The following is a 25778-nucleotide window of genomic DNA, read 5'->3' as shown; positions in this document are numbered from 1 at the left end:
GTACTCCTTTTCCTATTTGTAACCAGTCTGTTGTTCCATGTCCAGTTCTAACTGTTGCTTCCTGACCTGCATACAAATTTCTCAAGAGGCAGATCAGGTGTTCTAGTATTCCCATCTCTTTCAGAATTTTCCACAGTTTATTGCGATCCACACAGTCAAAGGCTTTGGCATAGTCAATAAAGCAGAAATAGATGTTTTTCTGGAACTCTCTTGCTTTTTCCATGATCCAGCAGATATTGGCAATTTGATCTCTGGTTCCTCTGCCTTGTCTAAAACCAGCTTGAATGGATAGCACTCTTTAATTAATATGTTAACTTTTAGTGCCTTGCTCAGAGTAGGTGGTCAAAATTTTGTTTAGTGAGTATTGCTTGGAATATAGTTTATCTTTTTTGCTGAAGAGTTGGAAATTTTCAGAGAAAACTTCTGATATATAGAATAAGGTATCAAGAGGGAGGGGACATAGGTATACCTGTGGCTGATTCATGTTGATGTATGGCAGAGACCAACACAATATTGTAAAGCAATTATCCTCCAATTAAAAAAGAACAACAGCAGCAAAAAAGACTAAGACACAACTGTACTGTAAACAATAATTCCTCTAGGAATGGACCCACTTAAATTAGAGTTTGTTAGAAAAGCCAAACACAACACAAAATAATGATGCATCGTTAAGTGTCATGAATCTCATGAGAAGACGTAGACATGTTGGGTATAACAGAAATGCTTCTAGGCCCAATTTTTTTTTTTAATTTAATTTTGGCCACACCCTGCAGCTTAGTTCCCTGACCTGGGATTGAACCCGTGCCCCTAGCACTGGAAGGTGGAGTCTTTAAGCACTGGATGGTAGGGGAAGTTCCTAGGCTTAACTTCCATTTCCTTAAAATCTGTGGGTCATGGGTGACCCTGATCAACGTTTTCTCTGTCCTTGGGCTCCCATTTCTTCATCCTGTCCACATAACCCTCCCTTCCCTTTCTTCCCCACTTGTAGGACTCCAGTTCTTTTAATTTCTTTTCTAACAAAACAGGGAAGAATTTGATTTTAGCTACTTAACACTTACTGAATAAAAGTAAGTGTTGATTTTCACTTAAAAATTCAGGAGTTTCATTCTAGATATTGGCCCATAATTTGCCAACCTTACAAGGGGAAATTTATATATAGATACAACATATATTGGGAAAGGAAATGGCAACACACCCTACTATTCCTGCCTGGGAAATCCCATGGATAGAGGAGGTTGGTGGGCTATAGTCCATGGGGTTGCAAAAGAGTCAGACATGACTTAGCAACTAAACAACAACAACAACAACAATGATATATATGTATTGATAAGGGATAGATATATAGACAAAGGATATTTACTCATATGTTCATTCATTCATTCAATTTGGAGGAGTACCTCAGGGTGCTCTACAATAATAAAATAATACATCCATGGTCTTCCTTGCCCAAAGGAGATGTTTCCCCTCATTCCAGCAAAAGTCTGGGGCCTTGCTTGGCAGTGGCTCTGGTGACCTCCTTCCTGGGAGTTGCCAAAAGAAGACACTATCAAGGGTCATTACCCTCAGGCTTAGGAGCCCACTCAGCCCTTGGGTTTCTTTATTGCATCTCTGCAGGGCTTATCTGTGCCATTTCTCCTCCCCATTTTCACTGTCCCCGGGTTGATGACCTTCCAGTCCTCTTCTACCCTGAGCCCAATTCTTTTATTCTCCTGCCTTGGTTCCAAGTTACCATAGTACGTATTTTATGCCTTCTAGCAATTATTTTGGGAGGAGGCAATGGCACCCCACTCCAGTACTCTTGCCTGGAAAATCCCAGGGACGGAGGAGCCTGGTAGGCTGCAGTCCATGGGGTCCCTAAGAGTCTGACACCACTCAGCGACTTCACTTTCACTTTTCACTTTCATGCATTGGAGAAGGAAATGGCAACCCACTCCAGTGTTCTTGCCTGGAGAATCCCAGGGACGGCGGGGCCTGATGGGCTGCCGTCTATGGGGTCGCACAGAGTCGGACACGACTGAAGAGACTTAGCAGCAGTAGCAGCAGCAGCAATTATTTCAATAGTTACCAATTGATTTTTCTGTTTTCACATTTTCTATGTGAAAATTAGCTAATGGTCTGTCTTGTAATGCATTTCCATTTTCCCCACCCTGGGTGAGGAAAATTCTTACAAAGATACATGTTGTAGGGAGGTGTCTTCTTTGTTCCAGGCATTTTATTGTACCTAAGTCAGTGATAACCTGTCTTGGTGTGAGCAGTGAGCGGCTGTGATTGGTTTTTCAGTGCTCTGGACATTTTTGAAATGTATTTAGCTTGTTAGAAAATTGTATATATATGTATAATATATATGCCTATATACATATATATGGTGCTGGTGCTTTAGTCATGTCTGACTCTTTGAAACCCTGTGGACTGTAGCCTACCAGGCTCCTCTGTCCATGGAATTCTCCAAGCAAGAATACTCGAGTGGTTGTCCGTGCCCTCCTCCAGGGAATCTTCCAGACCCAGGGATTGAACCCGTTTCTTATATCTCATGCAATAGCAGGAGGGTTCTTTACCACTAGCTAAAATCCCATGGACGGAGGAGCCTGGAGGGCTGCAGTCCATGGGGTCGCTGAGGGTCGGACATGACTGAGCGACTTCACTTTCACTTTCACACTGTATTATAAATACTGTAAGCACTGTAAGGAAAGGATGTATAAAATGACCATAAGATAGAGTTTGTTGGCTGTATACTTGTCTGTGACAGTTCTGAACTTTGAAGACCTGTTCTGAATTGCTCTTGGCTGTGCAAAATGTTTTTTAAATTATATTTATTTATCTTTGTGCTGGGTCTTCGTTGCTGTGCAGGCCTTTTTTCTCTAGTTGAGGCAAGTTGGGGGGCTGTTGTCTAGATGCGGTATGCAGGCTTCTCACTGTGGGGTCTCCTGCCTTAAAGCACAGGCTCTAGGGCACGTGGGCTTCAGCAGTTGTGGCTCCCAGGCTCTAGAGTGCGAGCTCAACAGTTGCGGTGCATGGGCTTCATTGCTCCACAGCATGTGGAATCTTTCCAGAGCAGGGTTCCGTGTCCCCTGCATTGGCAGGCAGATTCGCAACCACTGGACCACCAGGGAATCCCCTCTAGTTATTTTAAATGATTTATCTATTTATTTATATATCTCTAGTAGTGTTAGTCGCTCAGTCATGTCCGACTCTGCAATCCCACGAACTGTAGCCCACTAGGCTCCTCTGTCCATGGGATTCTCCAGACAAGGATACTGGAGTGGATTGCCATTCCCTTTTCCAGGCGATCTTCCCAACCCAGGGATCGAACCCAGGTTTCCTGCATTGCAAGCAGATTCTTTACTGTCTGAGCTACAGGAAAGATATATATCTCTAGTTGTTTGTTATTTTTGTTTTTATTTCTTTAAAAAAAAATCTTGATCAGTATCATCTCTCAGCGCAGAACATTTTCTGCAGGGATGGAAATGTTCCATTTCTGTATTGTACAACTTAGTAGCCACTGGCCACATGTGGTTTTTGAACTCTTGATATGGGCTAATAAGATGGGAGAACTGAATTTTTAATTAATTAATTTACTTTACTGAAATAAATTTATTAATTAATTTAACTTAATTTAAATAGCCACATGTGGCTAGTGGCTGCCATATTGGAGAGTGCAGATCAACTTAAGAATAACGTCTGTATTTGATTTACTTTTTTCTGTGTTATTGCAGTATACCAATTTATTTTCATGGTTTTGGTGAAGTAAGTTTGTTCATTAACCATGTACTTCCAAAAGTACTCATGGCTAAGCTGGCTGTAATGTTAGAAACAGCTTTGAGTTTGGGATTGAAGTTGGTTTGTTATGGTTAGTATGAAATTAGAGATGACTTGAATTCTTTATGCTTTCCTAAACTTTGTTCACAGTGAGTTAAAAAAGCTGAAATAATTTTAACTAAAAATTCTAGATTTACCTTAAAATTCTACATCTCAATATTTATGTTCAAGTAGCAAAAGAATCAGATATATTAGTTAAGAGTTTTTCTTACAGTTAACCAAGGACAAGGAGATCTGTGTGATAGAAACGGGCTGCCTTAACCAGTGCTGATAGGTGCTTATTTGCACAGTCCATTCATTTTGCCTCTCTTGAGTGAATTCTTGTCAACAGGGCTTAACTGGTCAGTAATTAAATGTTATAGGTATAGTTCCTTTTGCGTTCATGGGTATTTTGTTTATACTTAGAGCACAATATCACACTGGGGACTTTAGAAATAGATCAAGAATTTTTAATTTCAAATTGTTGCAGCTTTCCTTTTTTGGTAACTCTACTCAACTCTCACGGAGCCTGTGTGGAGGGACACCTAATTTTTGTGTTACCTTGAATATAAATTATGTGTTATCAAAATATTGTCAAGTTGTCTGACATGGTAAAATAAACAAGTTTAGTACTCTTTGCTTAAGTAAGGCAGGAGACTGTTGACAGATTTGTAATGACATATCTATGATAATGTATTTTGGGTAACAGAAAAAATTAAGTAAACCCTAATTTTTATTTAAAAAACTTAAACAAGGGTCTTTTGGGGATGCTTTTTTTGGGGAAACGTGTTGATATTTAGTAAACTTATGGTCTAGGTTAAATTGAATTTGGGCATTAATGAGCAAAATATTCATAATGCAGACTCATTTCTGTCTGTGAATGTTGCTCAGTCGTATCTGACTCTTTGTGACCCCATGGACTGTAGCCTGCCAGGCTCACCTGTCCATGGAATTCTCCAGGCAACAATGCTGGAGTGGGTTCCCTTCTCCAGGGTGTCTTCCCAACCCAGGGTTTGAACCCAGGTCTCCTGCATTGCAGGCAGATTCTTTACCATCTGAGCCACCAGGGAAGCAGACTCATTTGCTGAAGTTTATTATGAGCAGTCCATTCTTCTAAGCATATTAGGCATGAGATACTATCACTGAGTGAGAAGCTTACACTATAGTTGGCGGTAGAATCCACACTTAAAAAGATAACTCATAGTATGTGATAGATTATGAAAAGAAAGTGAAAGTGAAAGTTGCTCAGGCGTGTCCAACTCTTTGCAACCCCAGAGACAAAATAGTCCATGGAATTCTCCAGGCCCGAATACTGGAGTGGGTAGCCTTTCCCTTTTCCAGGGAATCTTCCCAATCCAGGGATCGAACCCAGGTTTCCCACGTTGCAGGCGGATTCTTTACCAGCTGAGCCACAAGGGAAGCCCAGGAATACTGGAGTGGGTTGCCTATCCCTTCTCCAGCAGATCTTCCTGACCCAGGAATAAACCGGGGTCTCCTGCATGGTATGTGTTGTGGGCCAAAAGAACGGCTCAGATGATAAGTTTTGGGAACTTTGAGAGAAGGATGGCTAGTTTTTCCTTAGGATGAGTGGAGAAGTTAGGACTTGAACTGAATTTTGTGGAAGCTAGAAGGTATTAAAAAAGAAAAGGAGAGCACTCCAGGCAAGGAGACCAATGTGAACAGTAGCTTGGATTAAGAATGTGCATGGCGTATTTGGGAATGAAGAATGAATGTTTGGAATGAAGATTCTGTACGGGACCTGTTAGGAGAGATTTGTCTGGAAGCCAGGAGTGTGATTTTTGAGTCAAAGAATTATTCTGAAGGGAGTAAAGAGCCATTAAACATTTTTTTTTTTAATAGTGAAAACTTTTATATTTGGAATTAGCCAGCTGGACTCAGTTTAGATGATGCCAATTTTGTTGGCAACATCCAAAGCATCATAGTCAGGAGCCAGTCGAACATATGCCTTCTTCTCTCCATCAGGCCTGATCAGAGTATTGACCTTAGCCACGTCAGTGTCATAGAGCTTCTTCATAGCCTGTTTAATTTGGTGCTTGTTGGCCTTGACATCCACAATGAATACCAGTGTGTTGTTGTCTTCTATTTTCTTCATGGCTGACTCGGTCGTGAGGGGGAATTTGATGATGGCATAGTGGTCAAGTTTGTTTCTCCTAGGGGCGCTCTTGCGAGGATATTTGGGCTGCCTCCTGAGCCGCAGCGTTTTGGGCCGCCGGAAGGTGGGCGACGTCCGGATCTTCTTTTTTTTGTGGCTGTGGACACCTTTCAACACTGCTTTCTTGGCCTTCAAAGCCTTTGCTTTGGCTTCAGCTTTAGGAGGAGCAGGGGCTTCCTTCTTCGCCTTCGGCGCCATCTTCATGAAAAGGCTAAACATTTTTGAACAGTGAGAGGATATGTGAGAAGCTAGATTTTCTAAAAATTAATTTCTAGTGCGGAGTACAGGTTGATTGGGCAAGAGAGAGAAAAAATTTAAGTACTAAAGATGTGAGATGAAGAAAGACCTGGACTTTTGTTGCCAAAGTAGGAATAGAAGAGGAAGGATGACTTAGAGTAATAGCTTATTTGATATATAAGAACTAAATTGATACTTACTTGCTGCCCTATTGTGATTAGGAGGTTTCATGTCTGAGAGACTGGAAGAAGGAAAATATTTCAGTCTGGAAGGCTGATTGGAAGGAAAGATGGATTGAGTTCCAGGTGACAAAAGGACCCAAAGATGGAAAGTCCAGCAGGTAGTTGAAGATGGGAAAGACTGATGCTGGATCTCAGCTTAAAAGCCGTCTGTTTTCCATGGTGTTATCATGTAATTTATAACAGCAGACTGGTGACTGTATCCTGGAGAGGATGTAAAGGAGTGGAGAGAGGGAGCTGAGCCAGGGTGTTAGAGCATACAGAAAGTTCAAGGAGAACGAAACTGAAAAAAGACTGCACTTAAGGTACCTGAGGATTGAGAGCAAGGTTTGAGAGGAACAGTTGGAATTGGAACCTGGGGTGCATGAGCTTTTAAATAAAACCAGGAAGTACAGACCACATATATGTTTTGTTCATATTGGTTCTTTCAGTGTCTGCTTTTTAATTTTTTTGACTTAATGTCCTGGCAAGGAGATAAAAGGAGGTGGAACTCAAAGCAGGCTAAATAGTTACCTGTTGCAAGACTGCTTATACTAATTGGAGGGTATTGGCAGGGTGAAATCACTAGTTATTTGGGTCACTCTGAATCAGTTATATACTGACTCTTAATCCTGAAAATAATTGAAACTCGATTACAACTTTAATGAAAATAAAACTGAACACTGATGTAATTGAAAATTATATTTTTACTAAATACTACTTAAAAAAAATCTCAGTTTCTATGCAGATTTTGGACCTCTGAACTTGGCAATGGTGTACAGATACTGCTGTAAACTAAACAAGAAACTAAAAGTGAGTATTGTGGTGATGTTTATATTTTGATATTAAACTTTTAAACTGTGAAATCTAACCAGTGGGATTGCCATGCGTGTACCATTTAGGTAGGTAATCTTGATCTTTGGAAACTGAAGTGAGTAGTTCACCTAGAAGTTGATATTGATCTACCTGACTACCCCACAAAGGACACGTTAACCTCTTTCATTTTTCAGGATCAATGGAAACTTGAGCTGAATGAAGTCATTGGAATAGTGATCTAAGAAAGAAAGCACAAATCCTTTTAGGTTGTTGTTAATGAGTCTATCAAGTTCCCTCCTAGGATGATTTTTCTGAAACCTTCAGGTCTGCTCCTAGATGCTGTTAACCAGGAGATAAAAGGGGCATGGCTCATCATTGCACAGCAGGAGTCGTGGAGCATAAGCTTTTTCTGTCTGATCAAGATTGAAATGTTTGCGTGTTTTTTGAATGCCGTCTCTGTCGCATTAATAGCCGAGTGAGAATAATGAACTAGCAACAGAGACTGGACTTTACCTTTTATGACAGAAATTGGGTCATACATTCACTGTTCATCTGTATGTTTTTATATGTAGCTTTCCCCCCCTCCTTGAATTTTAAACATATATGAGGAAAAGTGATATCTATACTCCTAGTTTTGGTAAACATTTCATCACATAGAAGGAAATATTTATCTTTTTCTCTCACCTTTCTAAATGAGGATCTTAAATGTTTCAATTTGGAAGGTGAAATCCACACAGCAGATTAAGTGCTAACCTCTAAATTGTAACACTCAGTTTAATCTTTCTGTTGGGCAAAATGTTACTGGTGTGACATAGTATAATGCCTTATACATATTATCTGCTTAGTGATAATTTTTTTACTTGATTGATTTTTATCCAACTTAAGCATGAAAAGCAAGTCTGTCATGCAGAATTTCCTGTAAAATATGAATTCACAAGTTTTTGTCGTTTAACTCAAAATGATAAATGGACATGGAATGAAACTAAAGAGATATTTTAAAAGTAAACAATTATATAATGTAACATCTGTTGTAATCACCTTTGTAGGGAATTGATTTTGAATTTATTCTCTGACTTGAAAATGCATAGTAGGTACATTTCTTTAACTGAACCTACTTAACATTTTTCAGAAAAGAAGCTACTCCCTGTAGTTTAAAAGATAAAGTTAAAAATTTTTTTTGAAGTAGTTTTTTATTTTTAATGAAGTTAAAATTTTTATAATCACTTAGGAAGCAAATAATATCCCCCAAAGGATTTAATAAAAATATTTAATGGACTTTTAATAGATAAGTTAACAAGGATAAGATAACTTATAAATAATTGAAATCCTTTTCTGCCTTTTGAAGACCTAGGACTTCACTTCCTTGAGTAGTAGTATGTAATTTGTATATAAACTGGGTATTATAATCAGCAAAGTGGAACCAGTCTACTATCTAGACTGATTGAAGAGAAAGGAATCATTATTAGGGAAACAAAACTTCTGGTCTGACTCAGTGTTCTATATGTTGTTGTTGTCAGTCTCCCAATCGTGTCTGACTGTTAGAGACCCCACAGACTGCAGCACTCCAGGCTTCTCTGTCTCTCACCATCTCCCAACTACATAAAAGTAGATGGATTGAATTAAGATGATTTTTCTATCATATTCTGTACTAAACAATATGAGTAGGTGTATAAAGGACTTGTTTTGCTTTGCTTTCGTTTACAAAGCTTTCTTTCAACATTATATAAATTAAATAAAGTTCAGAACAGTCCTCTAGGTTCATTTTGGTGATCAGATAATCTGATGGATGCCTGGAATGAATGACATTTTTAGCTTTAGTGCAGTTAATGGGCACCTTGTTGCTTGCTGAGGGAATGAATTTTAAATGTTAATAAGTCATGGGTTATCTCAATAAAGCAGGTAGAATCTCTTTATTAGAAGAAAAAGACTTGCTTTACCAATTCAAAGCTACAGTCACTTCAGCCTTGTAGAATCTCAGTTTGCTGTAAAATAGGGATTATAGAGCTCTCAGAGAGATGGTTAGGATTATATATCTAGAGGTTAGAAAACAGGTTTAAGAAAGCGTTATGAATTTTGAAGTCCTATACAAAAGGAAGGTAACGTTTGTGAACCCTGATCGAAACTACAATAAAGACAGTTCTTCAACAAAGTTTATGACCACCTTCTCAGTTTCACAGCTATCATTTCCATATGAGAAAGCTATCTGATATAATTTAGGAATCTAGATGACCATTGAGTCCAGCCTTCTGGTTTGCAGACAGGAAAGCCCCAGAGAGGCATGTGACTTGCTCAAGGATGCAAGGTAAAGTCGGGGCCAGGTTCCCAGGCCCTTGACCACATCATTCACGCTCTTTTCTCCACCTTTCCTGCTAACTGCAGCCTCTGGTTTGTCATCTTCCTGTGCTCACCCACAGCCCAGCCCTGACTCACTTCCCCTTGCTGTCCCACTATGGTCTCATAGCTCCTCTGCCTCTTTTTTGCTCCAGTGACTGTTCCTGCCACTCTGGCTACTTTGCCTCCAGGAACCCAGATTCTAGGCTTTCTGATGTTGAACGTACCCTCCTTGTTACGTGCCCCACGTTGTCTCTCTTACCCTTGTGCAATCTCCAGACCTCAGTCTCCCTATTCCTTTCACTTCCTATCCCGTCAGTTGCCTTCTGATGTCTCTTGTCTGTAACCCGTGATCACTCATTTTGATGAGACCTTTGGCACCTTACTTTCGTGCCTTTTGTCTTTCTCACTTTGACAACTCCCATCCTTCCTGGCAGGTGATTTCGTGCACCAACTTACTGATTTACTGAAGATTGCAGTCCCCCTGCCTCTCCCAGCCTTGTACTTTACCCCAATCGTATTGCTGCTCCATACAAGTGCATGTGACATCTAGTCTGACTGTGAAGTGCCCTTGCCCTCTGGCTTGATAACCCCTCATTTGAAGACCTTGTTCTGGCACCATCATGTTTTGTAAGCGTCTCCTTGTGCTGCAATACAAGGTGGGAGGTGCTGCCTTGTTTTCCCATAATTTTCTGTGCATATCTCTATTATTGATGAGCTTTAATTTTACCTGAAATTATCATTTCAGTTCTAATTTGCACTTTTTAATTGCATCTTTTTCTCACTAGACTTTGAGTCCTAGAGGATAGAGGAATGTATTATAATTTTGTTCTCCAAGTATCCAGCACAAGGATGCTAAAGACAAAGAAATCTGTTGATCTTATCATGACCTCATGACTTAGACATCCTCTTTTCCTTTGCCTCAAGAAGTTTCAGTAACCTGCCCTCAGCATTTTACATCCTCAGTGTGTCCTGATTCCTCAATCATTTGCTATTGCACCTTTGCCTACCTTACTCCACTGAAACTGCTCCAGTGACATCGTAAGTACCCAGTCTGATAGCACTGATTTGGTCCTCAAAGTCCTTTATTTCTCTGAGTAATTGGCACTATTTTAACAAATAACAGCTTCTTAGAATTCTTCTATGTGATTTCCTGAATCATTTAGGTGCATTTTATTTCCTACTTTGGAAATTTTTATTTCTCACAATAAAGCACTCATGATTTTTTCCCCTTTATTTGATACCTTATGTAGATAGGTAATATGTTACAGTACATTCTATTTATTTCAAACCCAAATTTGTTATTTTTTATATGTTAAAAGATTTTTTTCAAGTTCATGATTTGAGGTGATTTATTGCTGTTTTTTTTGGTGTGTGTGTCAGTATACATTCTATTCCCAATGGCCTTTGTTTTAATTTTATGAATTAAAATGGAAAATTATTCATCAAATGTCTGCTTAGATTGGAAAACCAAAACCAGAAACCACCATCAGCAGCAGAAACCCTGTTTCCTATTTTAAACTATATTTTAAAAAGAGTAAGTATTAAAAGTTGTACAGTAATAGGTTGTAGTTTGTTATTTCTGCTCAAGAGTTACCATAAAAGAATCAGTCAAAGAAAAAAGATTTAATGAAGTGAGAACAATTTGAAAAACTGTATACATTATTTAATTTAAATCCATAAACTCTTGAAATTATATATAAAATTTTGTATGTGTTTACATTTTTCTTCTGAGAGGATTCATAACTTTTTAATAGGTTCTCAAAGGGATTTTTGGTGCACACAATGCTAAGAACTCTAGAATATAAGAGCTTCTTATTAATAATGTAGCTTGCTTTACATTAATGAAAGACAAAGTAGTGGTATTTTGAAAAGTAAAATGCCTTTTTTCATAGTTAATCAGTTAAGAAAATCTTTCAATTACTGATTTAATAACCTGACAGTTTTATAAACATAAGATGGCTGAAATGGCTTATTCTAAAATAAATACAGTTTTAACTGTTGATTTCACTTTTCATCAGAGAAAAATAAAAACCCAGCCTGGGGGTGGGGGAGGGGAGTCTAAGAGCATTGCTGAAAAAAGGGGACATTTTCTAGGGCACTGATTTTTTTTTTTTTTTAATACCTGCTCTATGAATCAACAAGACAATCACAGTAATCTTGGGGACTTATTTTTAAAAAGATTTAACAGAATATTGACAGAAATGTAATTTAAAGTGTACAAAATGTCCTGCGTGACCCTTTCAGGGTAAAAGGAGGAAAGGGAGTGGGAGTGGGCATGGTGAAATGGATGATTGTATTAGAACAATGACAGTACCTGGCAGATGGTGGGGGCTCAGGGAATGTCCTTGTTGCTGAATGGATCAGTGCAGTAATCCTGTCTGGCAACTGCCAGGGAAGCAGGTACTTCATACAAGAACTCTTGATATAATGATCAGACCACCCTCTTATTATAACTACAAAAACATGTGGAAGATTTCTTCATGAGGTTATCTTCTGTTGTAGGTTCATGGACTTCTGCGGGAAGAAAAGCAAGCTACATTCCAGAGAGAGTTCATATAGTTTTAAAGAGGTTTATCAGGGGTGCTGAAACAGTGTGATCATACATAGAGTTTGCAAGGCCTGGAGCCTTTATGCCCATTCACAATCCTCAAGCAAGAAAACCCCCTTTTATAGAGCAACCCCAAATGCCTTCAGTTATTTTATCAGCCTGATCGAATAATCTTTATGAGCAACTGTTCTTGACATTTTGACTTCTGCTTTAATCGAGGTGCCGTTTAATTGAAAGAAACGTACTGGGTTTGAAACAAAATGGACCATAAAGAGACACTGTTTTCTTTTAAAAGAAACTATTCAACCTGCTTTATTTTAGCTCTGAATAAAAACATAAACCATATTTTGTTTTGCACAGCCAAAGAAAATTTTCAAGAATATCCCTTTCCTGGGAAAGTTGGAGGTAAAACATGTAGAGGTCATGGCTGCTCATAGGAAGACCTGTTCATTTTATCGCTTTTGCAATGGGATGACCACTGATTGCTATGGAGACGCTGATTGCTGAGGCCATTACTGGGCTAGACTAGTCACCTGTAAGAGAATGATGCCTTGGTCACCGTGGTCCCTGTGCTGTAATCTACTTAATCTGACCACCATCATTGGCAGAGCTTGCTTGTTTAGGGAAGTGCATGGGCTCTTTTTTTTTATTAAAGGGCATATTATCCAGGCTGCACTAATATCTTCTTTAGCTCAACCAGGCTGATTCATACAGCTTGGGAAACACCACATTCTAACCACACGACTTGAAGATTTTACTTTTAAGCATGGCAAGCAACTTTACCAAATGGCTGCCCTCTGAAAATCTGTGTCTTTAAATTGGCCATTAACTCTTTTGTTTTTGTATTTTCTGGCTTTGAGCTTAATTGTATCCCCTTTGATTTTGAATGGTTATGTAGTTCTGACCTAACTGAAGAAGTGCATGATTTGTGTCTGTCATCATAATCCAAGGATAGCCTGGTGGTTCTGTGATTTGTGTAACATGTCATCATTTTCTCTCTCTCTGAGTTGCTGTGGCTTGTTTTTCACAGTGACCTCACTAGAATGCAACCTTTCACATAGCTTTCCTTCCTGAGATAGAAAATGTCTGCCTGGGGTCAGTATCCTCATTTTCATTTGTGTTTTTCTACGATTGCAGTCATTGTACTTTGGTTTACAAGTACCATCAAACATTTATATGCTGTATATGATGTACATAAGAGTAGTAGAATTTTAACTCTCACTCAGGGAAACAGTATAGATCTGGAAATTTCCATAGCTTTGCTTAGGTTAATTGATAGATGTTCAATACTGAATCCCATCTTTTAGCTAGTATTTTTTTTTACCTTGTTAAATGAAACAGTTATTGTATCTGTAATTAAGATTACTCCATTGGTCCTTCCTGTGCTATGAATGCATCCCTAGGTAGTTATTCTCTTCTGTTTGTCATAAGCCTTGGCCAATATTTCCCCCTCATTTAGCATCAGATATTCATTAAACTGTGAGCCTTATGAGGCTAGAGACTGGGGTTCTGCTCCCCTTGTTACCATGTTGCTCAGTGCTGTGCTTGACACACAACAGCTACTCAGTTCATGCTGAGAGAACCATTAGAACTGTCTTCAGCTGCAGTATCCCGGTACCCAGATTCAGCAAACTGATTACCTGTGGGCTGCTTCCAGTCCACAGACATTTTTTGGGAAGGGAGCATGAATGCTGTTTAAAAATTTTGAATTCATGGTCAACATTGCAATTTATGAAATTCTTCCTTTATTAAACTATGAATTTCTGACTTCTGTTAAATATTGTAGCATCTGATTATGGGCCCAGACTCCTGCACGAGAGCTGGGTCTGCTTTGGACATACTTTTCTAGTTTGCCAACTGACCCACCTCAAATTCTTGGCCACTCAGAGCATCTGAATTTGGAACCTCTGGAATTAAACCATTTAAAGCAGTTTGGTTACTGAATCAGTAAAGGAACTTTTTCCTTAGGTGTTACCAGCTGGAATGTAATAATGTACAAATTGTAGTAAATGTTTCTGAGAATCTGGGGAAATGTGTTTTTTATAACATGCTTTAACAAATCATATGGCATGATTTGGAGTTCCTAAAAGAATTTAAATGTCTCTTGGAGCTACTTGACCAGATGGACAATATGTTAGGGTCCATATAGTGCATTTCCAGGTGTCGGGCTTATTCACACATTTTCATGCAGCTCTTTTTCAAGATTTAGCAATATGTTAGCACAGTAGAGGTCAGTCTGTGGTCCCTGGACCAGCAGCCTCAGTATCACTGAGGAACTTGTTAGAAATGCAACTTCTTGGGCTCTTCCCTGCTAAATCAGAAACTAGGGGTGGGGCCCAGCAATCTGTGTTTTAATAAGCCCTCCAGGTGACTCCGAACCAGTCTGTTAAGAGAATGAAATGCAGCATAATAATATAGTAATAAAATATAATTTAGATTGAAATTTAGTTTTTTTTTTTTTTCTGAAAAGTTTTAAAATTATTGACCACTTCAACCTGAGAATTATTTAAATTTTGAACCATGAAGCTTGTCATGGCCTTATGATTGAGAGTTAAAGTTTACACATGTTATCAAGCTCAGAGAGTTCTGAATTTCTCCTGTCCGCCACACTTGCAGAGAGCGTTCAACTCTCTATGATCTGACCTTGGAGCTCTGGGTCAAGTGTGGTAAGCCAGGCCCTCTATGGCTTCAGGCTTATGTTCTCTTGGTAAAAGAGAAACATTGCTTGCCTGTTACGCTGTAACCTTGCCCAGAACCTCCTGTTTGGGATTTGCTGTGTCTGGTCAAACTGGACGCCTCTGGCCCTGTCCTACTGCTTTGAGAAATGATGGAATGTAGCAACTGATGAGTAAATATTAGGTTGTTGTTGCTGTTATTATAAAGGAGAGTCCACTTAGTTAAGATTCAGAAGGCTATATATTCCAGTTTCTAGATATAAATCTACAATATAGTATAAATAGTGGCTGCACATTATAATTTGCAATGAGTCATATGCAGTCTTGCTGCACAGCAGATGAACAGTCCAGAGGTCGTAGTATTCCTTCTGTGACATCCTCCCCTTTATATTTAAGACTATATCCATTTGTTTCACTAGTTTATAACTTTGCTATTGTACACAGTGTTTTTATAGTCTCAAAGCTTTTCATGTAAAGCAGGAAGAATCTGTAATAGAGCAAGGAACTCACTGCAAGCCAGAGGTGATGGTATGATTTAGCAAGTAATGTCCATGAGGGGTTTGGCCAGCACACTGGACTCTAGAGGAGACAGGCCAGGTAAGGAAGAGGCAACTGTCCAATTTGGAGGCAGGAAGTTCTCTTGATATTAGGGCAGAACTTGAGAAAATACCTACAGGGCTCATTTATAAAACAGAGTCCTATGGCTGCACACTGTACCTTTCTTCTCTTGTGTGGTAAAGTTCTACCATGAAAGTTCTCAAAGGATGAGCCACATGTTCCTCTAAAGGCACTTTAGTCATCAGTGTCTCCAATGGAGGGTATTGTTCCTTCTAGAGCAGTTTGATATGTAATAGGTAGTTTGTGTGTGTGTGTGTGTGTTTTAAAGAAAAAGGGCATGTTTAATATTTGGAAGGAGGAAACATTAAAGAGTTTGTGTATATCAGCCCAATCATGTAAAGCACCACTAAACAACTGGCAGAATGTTTTGTTATCCCTGAAAAATTCATGTGAGTAGCAGAATATCTCCTCTGTTGAACAGCATTGCTACTGCAAGACTGGGGCAGGCCGACCCGTAAGAGGAAGGCCTGGCTGTGACAAGGAGGGAAATTAGGACAAGGCTTGTAATGTCTAAGCTTTTTCTCTGTTGTCCTTCACTTTGAATTAGTTTTGATTCCCTGAGTGAGAACTCAACTCTTTGTGACCTGAGATACTGGGCAAGCTTCACTGAACAGATTGGTTTTTGACTGTGTGCTTTTGAGAGTTAACTGAGAAAAACACTAGAATTCCAAAATCGCTAAGCAAAATAAATACTAGGAGTTTTAGAAACATCGCTGGAAATCAGATAGAAAACTCTCATTTAAAAAAGTTAGTTATTGTAATATACTGCATGGTGACTACAGTTGATAATACTCTATTGTAAATGTGAAAGTTGCTAAGAGAGTAAGTCCTGAATGTTCTATCACATGAGAAGGAAATTTTGTGAATAGGTATGATGACAGATGTTTTAAAAAGTCAATTATGTTTCCATCTCATAGGCAGCTTCCCATAGGAGGTATTTTAAAATAGTTTACATTTCTAGGTAGATTTTATAAAGACTATTCCTTATCTGATGTAATTTCTTAAAGCTTTTAAGGTAAATTATAAAGCCCTTAAATTTTTAATTTGTATTATATTTACTTAAAAATTATATAGAGAGTGAAAAGAAAATTTCCTTCAGAATTCTGTCCTCAGTTTAATGGTTCCCATTGCAGGGTGGTGCTCTGCACTCCGTATACTTTAGAATTAGAGAGAAAAGCAAACAAATACAGAAAATTCAAGAACAAGCCAACAGTAAAGACCATTGGCGATAAGAGTACAGCAGTATGAGTTTGTCACTGTTGGCAAGTAGATTTGTAAAATAAATTTAATTCCACATTATTTAATGATAACTTAAGTAGTTTGTCATGAAACCTAAACTCTTAGTAGAAAAGAGCCTCCAGACAGGTAATTTAAACTTCCTCACAGGTGTGTTAGAGAGTCAGGAAATAAAAATAGTGAGAGACTGGGAGCCAGAAGAGCTGAGTCCTTGTGTTCCATCCGACTCATGTTAATGGAGGCCTGGGCTTTGTAAGGCATTCTTTAGGTGGCTTGGGATTTAGAGACCGTAGAAGAAGCTTAGGTTTTAAGAGCCTTGATTCTCCTTTCAATAAATATAACTTATTGATGGAGATAAATCACTGGCAAAAACAAAGACACAAACAAGAAATGTCCAGTAGATAATGTAGTTCCAGTGGAGGAAGCAAGTAGGCAGGTGTCAGGACCATTGATGGTGACCTTGACGTCTTTAGATAACTTGTGTGCATTAACTTGACTGAACGGAATTGAATAAAATGTACTCTTTTATTTTTAAAATGAACTCAAACTTTATTTCGTAGGGGTATTTTAGTAAGCTTGTTTGGAAATAAGGACTTTGGTACTAAGAAACTCTTTTAGAGGCAGACACTTGTTTTTCAAAGTTTAATTTCAAAGAGCAATGCTATTTTCAGAATATGAGTCTTGGTTATCAAAGACATGCCTGAATTGGGGCAGTGAGGGTTTCCAGGCTCACAACCATGAAACTAATTTTCTTTGGTTACATGTTAAAGCCAGAATGTTGCAGTTTCATCTTAGAATTGACTTCAGAGTTTTGAAAGAGTTTCTTTTCCTTATAGAAAATAGCAGGGTAAAGAAAGGTATATAGTTGAGTTCTTACATTTTTAAGAAGAAAGAAAGTGAAGTCACTCAATCATGTCTGACTCTTTGTGACCCCATGGACTGTAGCCTACCAGGCTCCTCTGTCCATGGGATTTTCCAGGCAAGAGTACTGGAGTGGGTTGCCATTTCCTTCTCCAGGGGATCTTCCCAGCCTAGGGATTGAACCCGAGTCTTCCGCATTGCAGGCGAATGCTTTACCTTCTGAGCCACCAGGGGCTTCCCTGATGGCTCAGAAGCCTCATTACCTACATTTTTAAAGGGGCTCTCAAAGCAGATATTCTGTGGGTTGTAGTCAGTGTGTAAAGTATAAAAAGCTGCTTTGGCAGTAGCAATGAATTTATAGATAAATGTTAAAATGCATTTATGTGTCTGTATTTTTAGAATCATTTGTCTGTTTTGAAATATGAGGAAAACCAAATAACTGTTTAAAAATATGAGGAAATCGAGCTGTATCGTGTTTTCATTGTTTTATGTTTGAGTTTATTAATAATTTTATTTTATTTTAATGGATCTTTTAATTTTTACCTTCTTTTCATGTTTAGCATGTATACAAAATACTGTGTTGCTTATTTTGGATTTGTTTGAGCATGCAGCATATTGCCTGGCGAAGAGCAGCAGGTGCTTAATAACTGTTCGTTTGAATCCATAAATTTAATGTATGGCTATTGTGTTAAGATGTTTGCTGGCGTAATCCTTTTGATGGTTCATCTTTTTCCATTAATCATTTATTTTCAGATAATTAAATGGGGATTTTTATAGAATGTTAGAAAAAGAAAATATTAATATTGACACTCTAGTTAATATAGGCATTTAAAATTTTTTAAAGAGGAAAATAGATTGGTTGGCACATTTAAAAAGAAATGGCATAATGTAAAAAGTAAAGATAACTTTTCTGGGAGTGAATATAGTATGCTAGGGAATGAAAAATGATGAATAAATTTTATATACAAGATCAAGTGTAAATCTTCAAAAATGATTCTGGCTAATAAAGATCACAATAATTTAATTATTTCCTACTGTGTTAGTCTCCTTTCTTGAAGAGAAGCATATTTGATATAGTGTCAGTTCTTACATGATGTTTGAGCTATAAAATGTCTGAGCTGGTAACCTTCCATCCTGTAATACTTATACACCGATGCCCCAGAAATTAAAAAATTGTTAAATGTCACTGATTATGACACGTCTCTGTACTTTAAGAGATGATGTTTTTTTGTACGGTGTTTCTGTGGTCACACTAACTCTTTTTATTCCCTCTTTCTAGTCATACAGTTTATCGAGAAAGAGAATAGTGCACTACACCTGTTTTGACCAACGGAAAAGAGCAAATGCTGCATTTTTGATAGGTGCTTATGCCGTAAGTACTTTTTTCGTGATTATTTTCTATAATCAGGCCACTGGAATATTAACACTGTCAAATAAAATCCAGGACGCTTTTTCAGTGGATTTGGGAGATGATGAAGATTATTAGCAACTTGCAAATTGATCTGGAATGGAAAGCGTGGACCGATATTGATGAACCATTTACTCTTGGGTCTTCTTTTCCAGTAGCTAATGAGAGAATCTTGGGACTAAAACATATAGCTTGTATCCCACAGTTGTATAGGTGTTTTATAAAAAGAAAGGATATTTACAGGAAAAAATACATAGTAGAAGATGATTAAAGACTGTTAAGGGTTTCCTCTTAGGAATAAGAGGAAATCTTTAATTGCATGGGGGAGGATTATTATTATTGTCAGTCCCTTTATTCATCTATACAAGTGTTTACAGTAAGCAAGCTGAATATAAATCCTGCATATATTACAGCTTCCCTAATAACTAGACATGGCTTTTCAAAATTAATCTTGATTAGAAATTTTTTCCTCTGAAATGTAAATGTGAGTTCTACATGAATGTGCTACACAATTTTGGTATGGACACTTCTAGAATTTTCTATACATACTAGGATTGGGCAGGAAGGGGAGAGAGGTGTCCTTTTCCTTCTCATCCTTCGGGAGAGTCTGTGTCTCTAAAGCCTGGAAGCTCACTGCTATGTGACCTTTCAAGGGCCTTCTTCTGAAGACCCTGACGAAAGGAGGCACCGGCTACCAGACATCAAACTCTGCCACATCAAACCAAAAGCTCTGAGGGGAAGAGCCCAGCTGTGCTGTTGCAGAGACTGTCAGCTGTTGCACGGTGTGGGCTGAGAACAGTGGCAGGCTGACAGCCAGCCTGTGGCCTGGGGCCTTGTTTCCAAACGGAGGTATCCAGCTCTGCCCACCATTTCTCATCAGGATGTGGCTACCAGAAAGCCTTGGGCCATCCCTGGTGGTACCTTTCTTTCTCGCTCCGTAGACAGCATGCTCTAGTACTTGGAATCATGACTAAGAATCAGAAACACCGCTATTCATCCTGAAGTGGCTCTGGGATGATGGGTAAACCACTTTATCTTTCCTAGCTTTACTTAGTTTCCTTATCTGTTAAATAAGAGGGTTGGATATAATGAGCTCTAAGTTTCCTCCCAATTCTGAGGATACTAGGATTATTTGTAGCGCCAGCCAGGCTCTTGCTTTTATTTGGAGAGCATGCATGAAAAGCTGGCCGTTGGCATGAAGGTTCAGTGAAGTGCTGGTAAGCTGAATTAAGCTGGCATGCTTATTTTTCACTTTACCTTTGATGACTGCTATTTATTTGAAACTGATAATTGACACTGTGTATTTAGAATATGGAGAGTCTGCAATAACCTCTGGATTCAGGCCATGTAAACATCGTATCTTGCTGAGGGGTTTTGTCCTACCTTTGAGCGTGTTATTTCTTGAGGCCTTTATCACAAGTAATTGTCATCAGGAAGAGGCATCTGCTGCTCCCGCCTTTCCTTCCTCCTCTTCCCCTCTCTCCCCACTTCTTTCTTTTTTTTCTTTCTTAGTGCCTGTCCTTCCTGTTTTTAGTGACATCCTTAAGTTCAGCATGGTACCTTAGGGATTTTGATCGGAAGTTTAATTCTAACATATGTGTTGAGCTTGGGGGTAAAATATATCTTCTATTGCAGAAGTTTCCACCACTTTAAAGCAATCAAATGAGAGGAAAGCAGTCTGGGGAAGTGCTGAGGGCAGCTTGAGCTTGTCTTACAGGCTGTTACAGTCCTGAGAAGCAGGGTAATTATTCTTGTATTAGTCATTTCCCAATTGATTTTCTTTTCTAATTTTAGAAATGTGTTCCCCAGGAGGCTTTTGGACACAACACTTAATAAAAATGAAAACCAGGAGTTGCAATCTTTCCTGAAAGATAATTTTATGCTTTACTTTGTATTGTATGTGTGCATTTAATTGTTGATTCAGATATCTTAAGAAGACAGTAGTGGCATTATACATCTCAGCTAAGTTTCACATATATTACATTATTGCTATTGGGATAAGTCATAATCTCCCAGGGGAATCTTCTTGGACATAAAAGACTTTGACTTTGGAACAGCTGTGTAGTCAAATGGCATGAACTATGTACCTGTGTTTTTTTCAGAGTCCCCAGCAGTAAAGGTGTCACCCTTTTTGAAATGTGGTTATCATTCTTCTATCAAGGGTCATTGACTACTAAAAATATTTTGTACTAAGACAAGACTTTTTCTCTGAACCTTAGTTTTCTCATTAGTAAAATTTGATTAGTACCAGGGTTTTCTAATCTGTCTCACAGGATTATTATCAAAATCAAATATCTAACTGCCTGTTGGATAGCCGCATATCTAAATGATATCTCACATTTATTGTGGCACAATTTTTAAAAATTTATTTTTAATTGGGGGATAATTGGTTTACATTGTTGTGTTGGTTTCTGTTGCACAGCAACATGAATCATCTGGAAGTGTACATATAGCCCCTCTGTCTTGAGCCTCTCTCCCACCCCACCCCTCACCCCTCTAGGTTGTCACAGAGTGCCAGGCTGAGCGCCCTATGCTATACGGGTACTTCCCATTCGATATCTGTTTCACACTTGACGGTATATATGTGTCAGTGTTTCTCTCGGTTCGTCCCACCCTCTCCTTCCCGCTATGTCCACAAGTCTGTTCCCTACATCTGCCTCTAATCTTGGAAGACATTTTTACTCCTCTCCACAAATCTATTTATTCCCCGACTCATTGACTTTTTAAGTAAATGAGCTACCATCAGCAACTTACTGAATCAAAGGATAGTAGTCATTTTGATTCTTGTCTCCTCCACATTATACTCATCAGTAATTTCTAACTCTAAGACCTGTACTGAGTCAGAATGCTTCTGTTCATCTCTGTTGCTGTCACCAGTCCAAGCCGCTGTCACTGTTCATGTGGCTGACCACCACAGCTTCATACATCGTCTCCTTTTCACACCCTCGCTTTCCTTTAGTTCAGTTGCCACACAATTGTCAGAGTAATGTTCTAAAACTATAAATTTGATCATTACCCTCTTTCAAATCTGTCTAATGTTTGCTCACTGTTCTTGGCATGAAATTGAGTCTCTTTACCCAATGCCATTAAGATCTTCCCTCATCTAGCCCTTTCTACCTCTGTGGTCTCCTTTCTACCTTTCTACCTCTCCTTTCTACCTCCTTTCTACCTCTCCTTTCTACCTCTGTGATGCCTTTTAACCATGACATCACAAGCTTATTCCCACCACAAGGCTTGGTATTTCTGTTCTCTCTCTCTGGAATGTTTTTACCTCAGACATATACATTCCTTCTTCCTTCTGATCTTACATCACCTCCTCAGAGAGACTTTCTCCCGACTTTTACCTTGCTTCCCCCACCTCCAGTATCCTCTGGCCCTTGATGTTTCATTTATTTATTTTTACTGCACTCTAGTACTTGAAACTCTCAGGTCTGTTGGTGTACTTACTTTTTTATTATCTCTTTCCTAGACTATAAAGTAGGGACCTTGTCAGTTTTGTTCATTGCTGTGTCTAGGAAATGATAAAATATTTAATCAAGAGTTAGGCCCAGGCATTCACTAGTTGAACTGGAAGCTGGCCACAATGGAGCCTTCCTGCTGTGCTGAATCATGGGGAAGTCCAGGGTGGAGGGTGTCCCAGGGAAGAGACAAGGTGGCTAGCAATGGGGGGTGGGAGGGGGCTGCGCTGGGTTATTTGCCACTGGTATGAAACTGTTTCAGTACTTGAACACTGAGCATCAGTTTAGAACTGTGCCCAGTTGGTGGCAGGTGCTCCATAAGTACCTACTGAATGAATGAATAATGAAATGATAAAATATGAAAGAAAGAAGGAAGATAACTTCCTTTGGGTCACTTCAGAGAGAAACTGAAAACGATCAAATGGAATTAATTGGATATAGCTTAAAGTTGTATCTTCCTCATTACTAGAAATACTTGCAGTAATGACTGAGCCAACCATGGCCTTTAAAAATGCAGGATCAAAGTAAAGGTTATGGACCAAGGGAAGTGTCTGTATACAAAGTCACATCACTACTTTACTTCTCTTTTTTCTCTTTTGATAAACTTTTTTTCATTTATTTTTGTTAAGGTGAAAAACACATATCATGCAATTTACTATCTTAATCATTTTTTCTTTGTTTCTTTTTTAATTATTTTTTAATGAGTTATAACTGACATAACATTATGTTGGTTTCAGAGGTACAACAAAATGATTCAATATTTGTATACATTACAGTATGATCACCACAACAAATCCAGTTAACATCTGTTGCCATATATAGTTACCAAAATCTTTTTTTTTGATGAGTCTTAAGCATTTTTAAGTGTATAGTTGAGTGGTGTTAGGTACATTCATATTGTTGTACAATTATCATACCTTGCTTTTGAGTGTGACAATTTATGCAAACATTATGTACCTGTAGAGTCAGGGCTTTCTGTGGTTTCTCTGTTAAATCATGACTTTAAGTATGTCACAGAAGCTTTCTTTTTTGTGTGTTTCTCTTTCCTTATCTCTAAGTGAGGGGGAAACTTTTTATGTTCTATCTCCTAGAATTGTCATGAGTATCAAAAAGGAGATAAAATACAGAACATCACATTCAGTAGGAAATCCACAAACCCTTCTCTGTGGGTGATCTGAAAGCCAGAGTTGTTGGAATGATGTGGCCACTGGAGATCACAGTGACACTTCCCAAGGGACAGACATCCATTTCAGGGAAGTCCCCACTCATGAAGCATCTCTTTACCCCTTAAGCTGAGCCATTGTGGACCTTAAGATGCAGGGTTCAAATTTTAAAAACAGATCAACTCTTTTGAAAAGAGGTTTTCCCTTCCAGTACAATACGCAGTGCAGTTTCAGAGTTAAGAAGCTTAGATCATTATACCATCCAGAATACTCTCAGATGAGTTTAAAGAAGATGGCTTTTGAAAAACTATAAGCATGAGTTAATTAGGTTCTTGCTACATGCTTGAAAACCAACTCCTCACTGATTTTTATACTGTTTTCAGTTCATAGAGGGCTTCCCTGGTGGCTCAGACAATAAAGAATCTGCCTGCAATGCAGGAGACCAGGGTTCGATCCCTGGGTTGGGAAGTTCGCCTGGAAAAGGGAATGGCTACCCACTCCAATATTCTTGCCTGGAGAATTCCATGGACAGAGGAGCCTGGTGGGCTAAAGTGCATGGGGTTGCAAAGAGTCAGACATGACTGAGTGACTAACAATTTAAAGATGGCTTTTGAAAATTTATAACCATGAATTAATTAGTTTCCTGCCACATGCTTACAGACCAGATCCTCACCGATTTCTGTATTGCTTTCAGTTCACAGAACTGTGCTAAACAGGTCAAGGGGAATTTGCAGAGGCCATGATGATTGAAGGACTGGAAAATAATTCAGGGTTAAAGAATTAAGAATTTTTTCAGATATGTGGAAGATACTTAAACAAAGATGGTAACCACATTATATGTTCCTTAACACATTTGTTGAGGTTTCAGATTGCTCAGTAAGGGGTCTAATTATGGATTAACTGGGACTGGCCTGACCCAGATGTCATGTCTGGATCAGGGATGACAAAGCTAAGGTTTGTAGACTTTCTAACCATGTCTGTGTCTGCTGTTCCCTCTGTAGACTATACTTAAGGCCTTAGCAGTTGCATTATACCTCTAAGTCTACTACTAATTGCAAAGAAGCCCTTCTGCCTCTGGTGTAGAGGCTGAGAGCAAAGACTTCAGCGGAGCCACAGCTTGGCCTTGAATTCACTTGTTATTTGTATGTCTTGACCAAGTTCTTTAACTCGTCCAAACTCCTGCTTTTTCCATCTTTAAAACAGAGATGATAACATCCCGCCCAACATAGTTGTGGTGAGGACTGAGGAGGTCATGCTCATGAAGGGGTCAGGGCAGTGCCTGGCCTTGCGGCATTGTAAGCACTTAGGAACAGCTGGTGCTCTAGGAGGGAAAGCTGTGTTGCTTTCCAGATTGTTTTCTAAGCTGTTGTCTTACTTCCCCTGAAGAGCCAAGGCTGCTCTCCTCTTTTTGTCTTCCTTCCTTTCCATCCATTTCATACTTGATCCTTCCTTAACTCAGTGACACTCATATGGTTGTTACTCTGATGATGACTTAGAATAATTCACTGGAAGGTGTGAAGCTGTGCGTATGAGTTCTTTTTTTGCCTCCTAGGATGAAGTATAACCTTTCAAAACTGGTAAACAGACCAATCACAAGCACTGAGGTTGAAACTGAAATAAAAAAATCTTCCAGCAAACAAAAGCCCAGAGCCAGGTGGCTTCACAGGCGAATTCTACCGAAAGTTTAGAGAAGAGCTAACAGCTGTCCTGCTCAAACTCTTCCAGAAAATTGCAGAGGAAGGAAAACTCCCAAACTCATTTTATAAGGCTACCATCACCCTGATAACAAAACCAGACAAAGATGCCACAAAAAAAGAAAATTACAGGCCAATATCATTGATGAATGTAGATGCAAAAATCCTCAACAAAATTTTAGCAAACAGAATCCAATAACACATTAAAAAGGTCATACATCATGATCAAGTGGGCTTTATCCCAGGGATACAAGGATTATTCAGTATATGCAAATCAATTTGATACACCATATTAACAGATTGAAAGATAAAAACCATATGATCATCTCAATAGATGCAGAGAAAGCTTTTGACAAAATTCATTACCTGTTTATGATAAAAATTCTTCAGAAAGTTGTTTGTATTCTAAAGGAAGAATTTGCCCAAATCAGATGAATTTCTCACTTTTGAAATCTGTGTTCAGGTATTTGTTAGTTCAGTAAATATTTATTTAGTTCAGATGAGCTCTACTCAGCATTGTAGTGAACTCTGGGAAATAAAAAAT

General features: G+C 38.7%; 1 protein-coding gene across 6 annotated transcripts in view; it reads left to right on the top strand.

The window, feature by feature from the left end:
* The window catches only part of CDC14A (cell division cycle 14A), a 189641-nt gene that overhangs the window by 17556 nt on the left and 146307 nt on the right, over positions 1 to 25778 (top strand). For 4 of the 6 annotated variants that reach the window (XM_010830982.1, XM_010830980.1, XM_010830977.1 and 1 more), the window contains exons 3-5: positions 7161 to 7236; positions 12482 to 12526; positions 18791 to 18883. In XM_010830982.1, coding sequence (XP_010829284.1) covers positions 7161 to 7236; positions 12482 to 12526; positions 18791 to 18883 — 214 coding nt within the window. The remainder of the gene's footprint in view (positions 1 to 7160; positions 7237 to 12481; positions 12527 to 18790; positions 18884 to 25778) is intronic. The other 2 variants (XM_010830979.1, XM_010830981.1) reach the window with 1 other exon arrangement.

The sequence above is a fragment of the Bison bison genome, unplaced genomic scaffold (assembly GCF_000754665.1).
Source record: "Bison bison bison isolate TAMUID 2011002044 unplaced genomic scaffold, Bison_UMD1.0 scf7180017864519, whole genome shotgun sequence".
Taxonomy (NCBI): Eukaryota; Metazoa; Chordata; class Mammalia; order Artiodactyla; family Bovidae; genus Bison; species Bison bison.
This window is presented reverse-complemented; position numbering and strand designations above follow the sequence as displayed.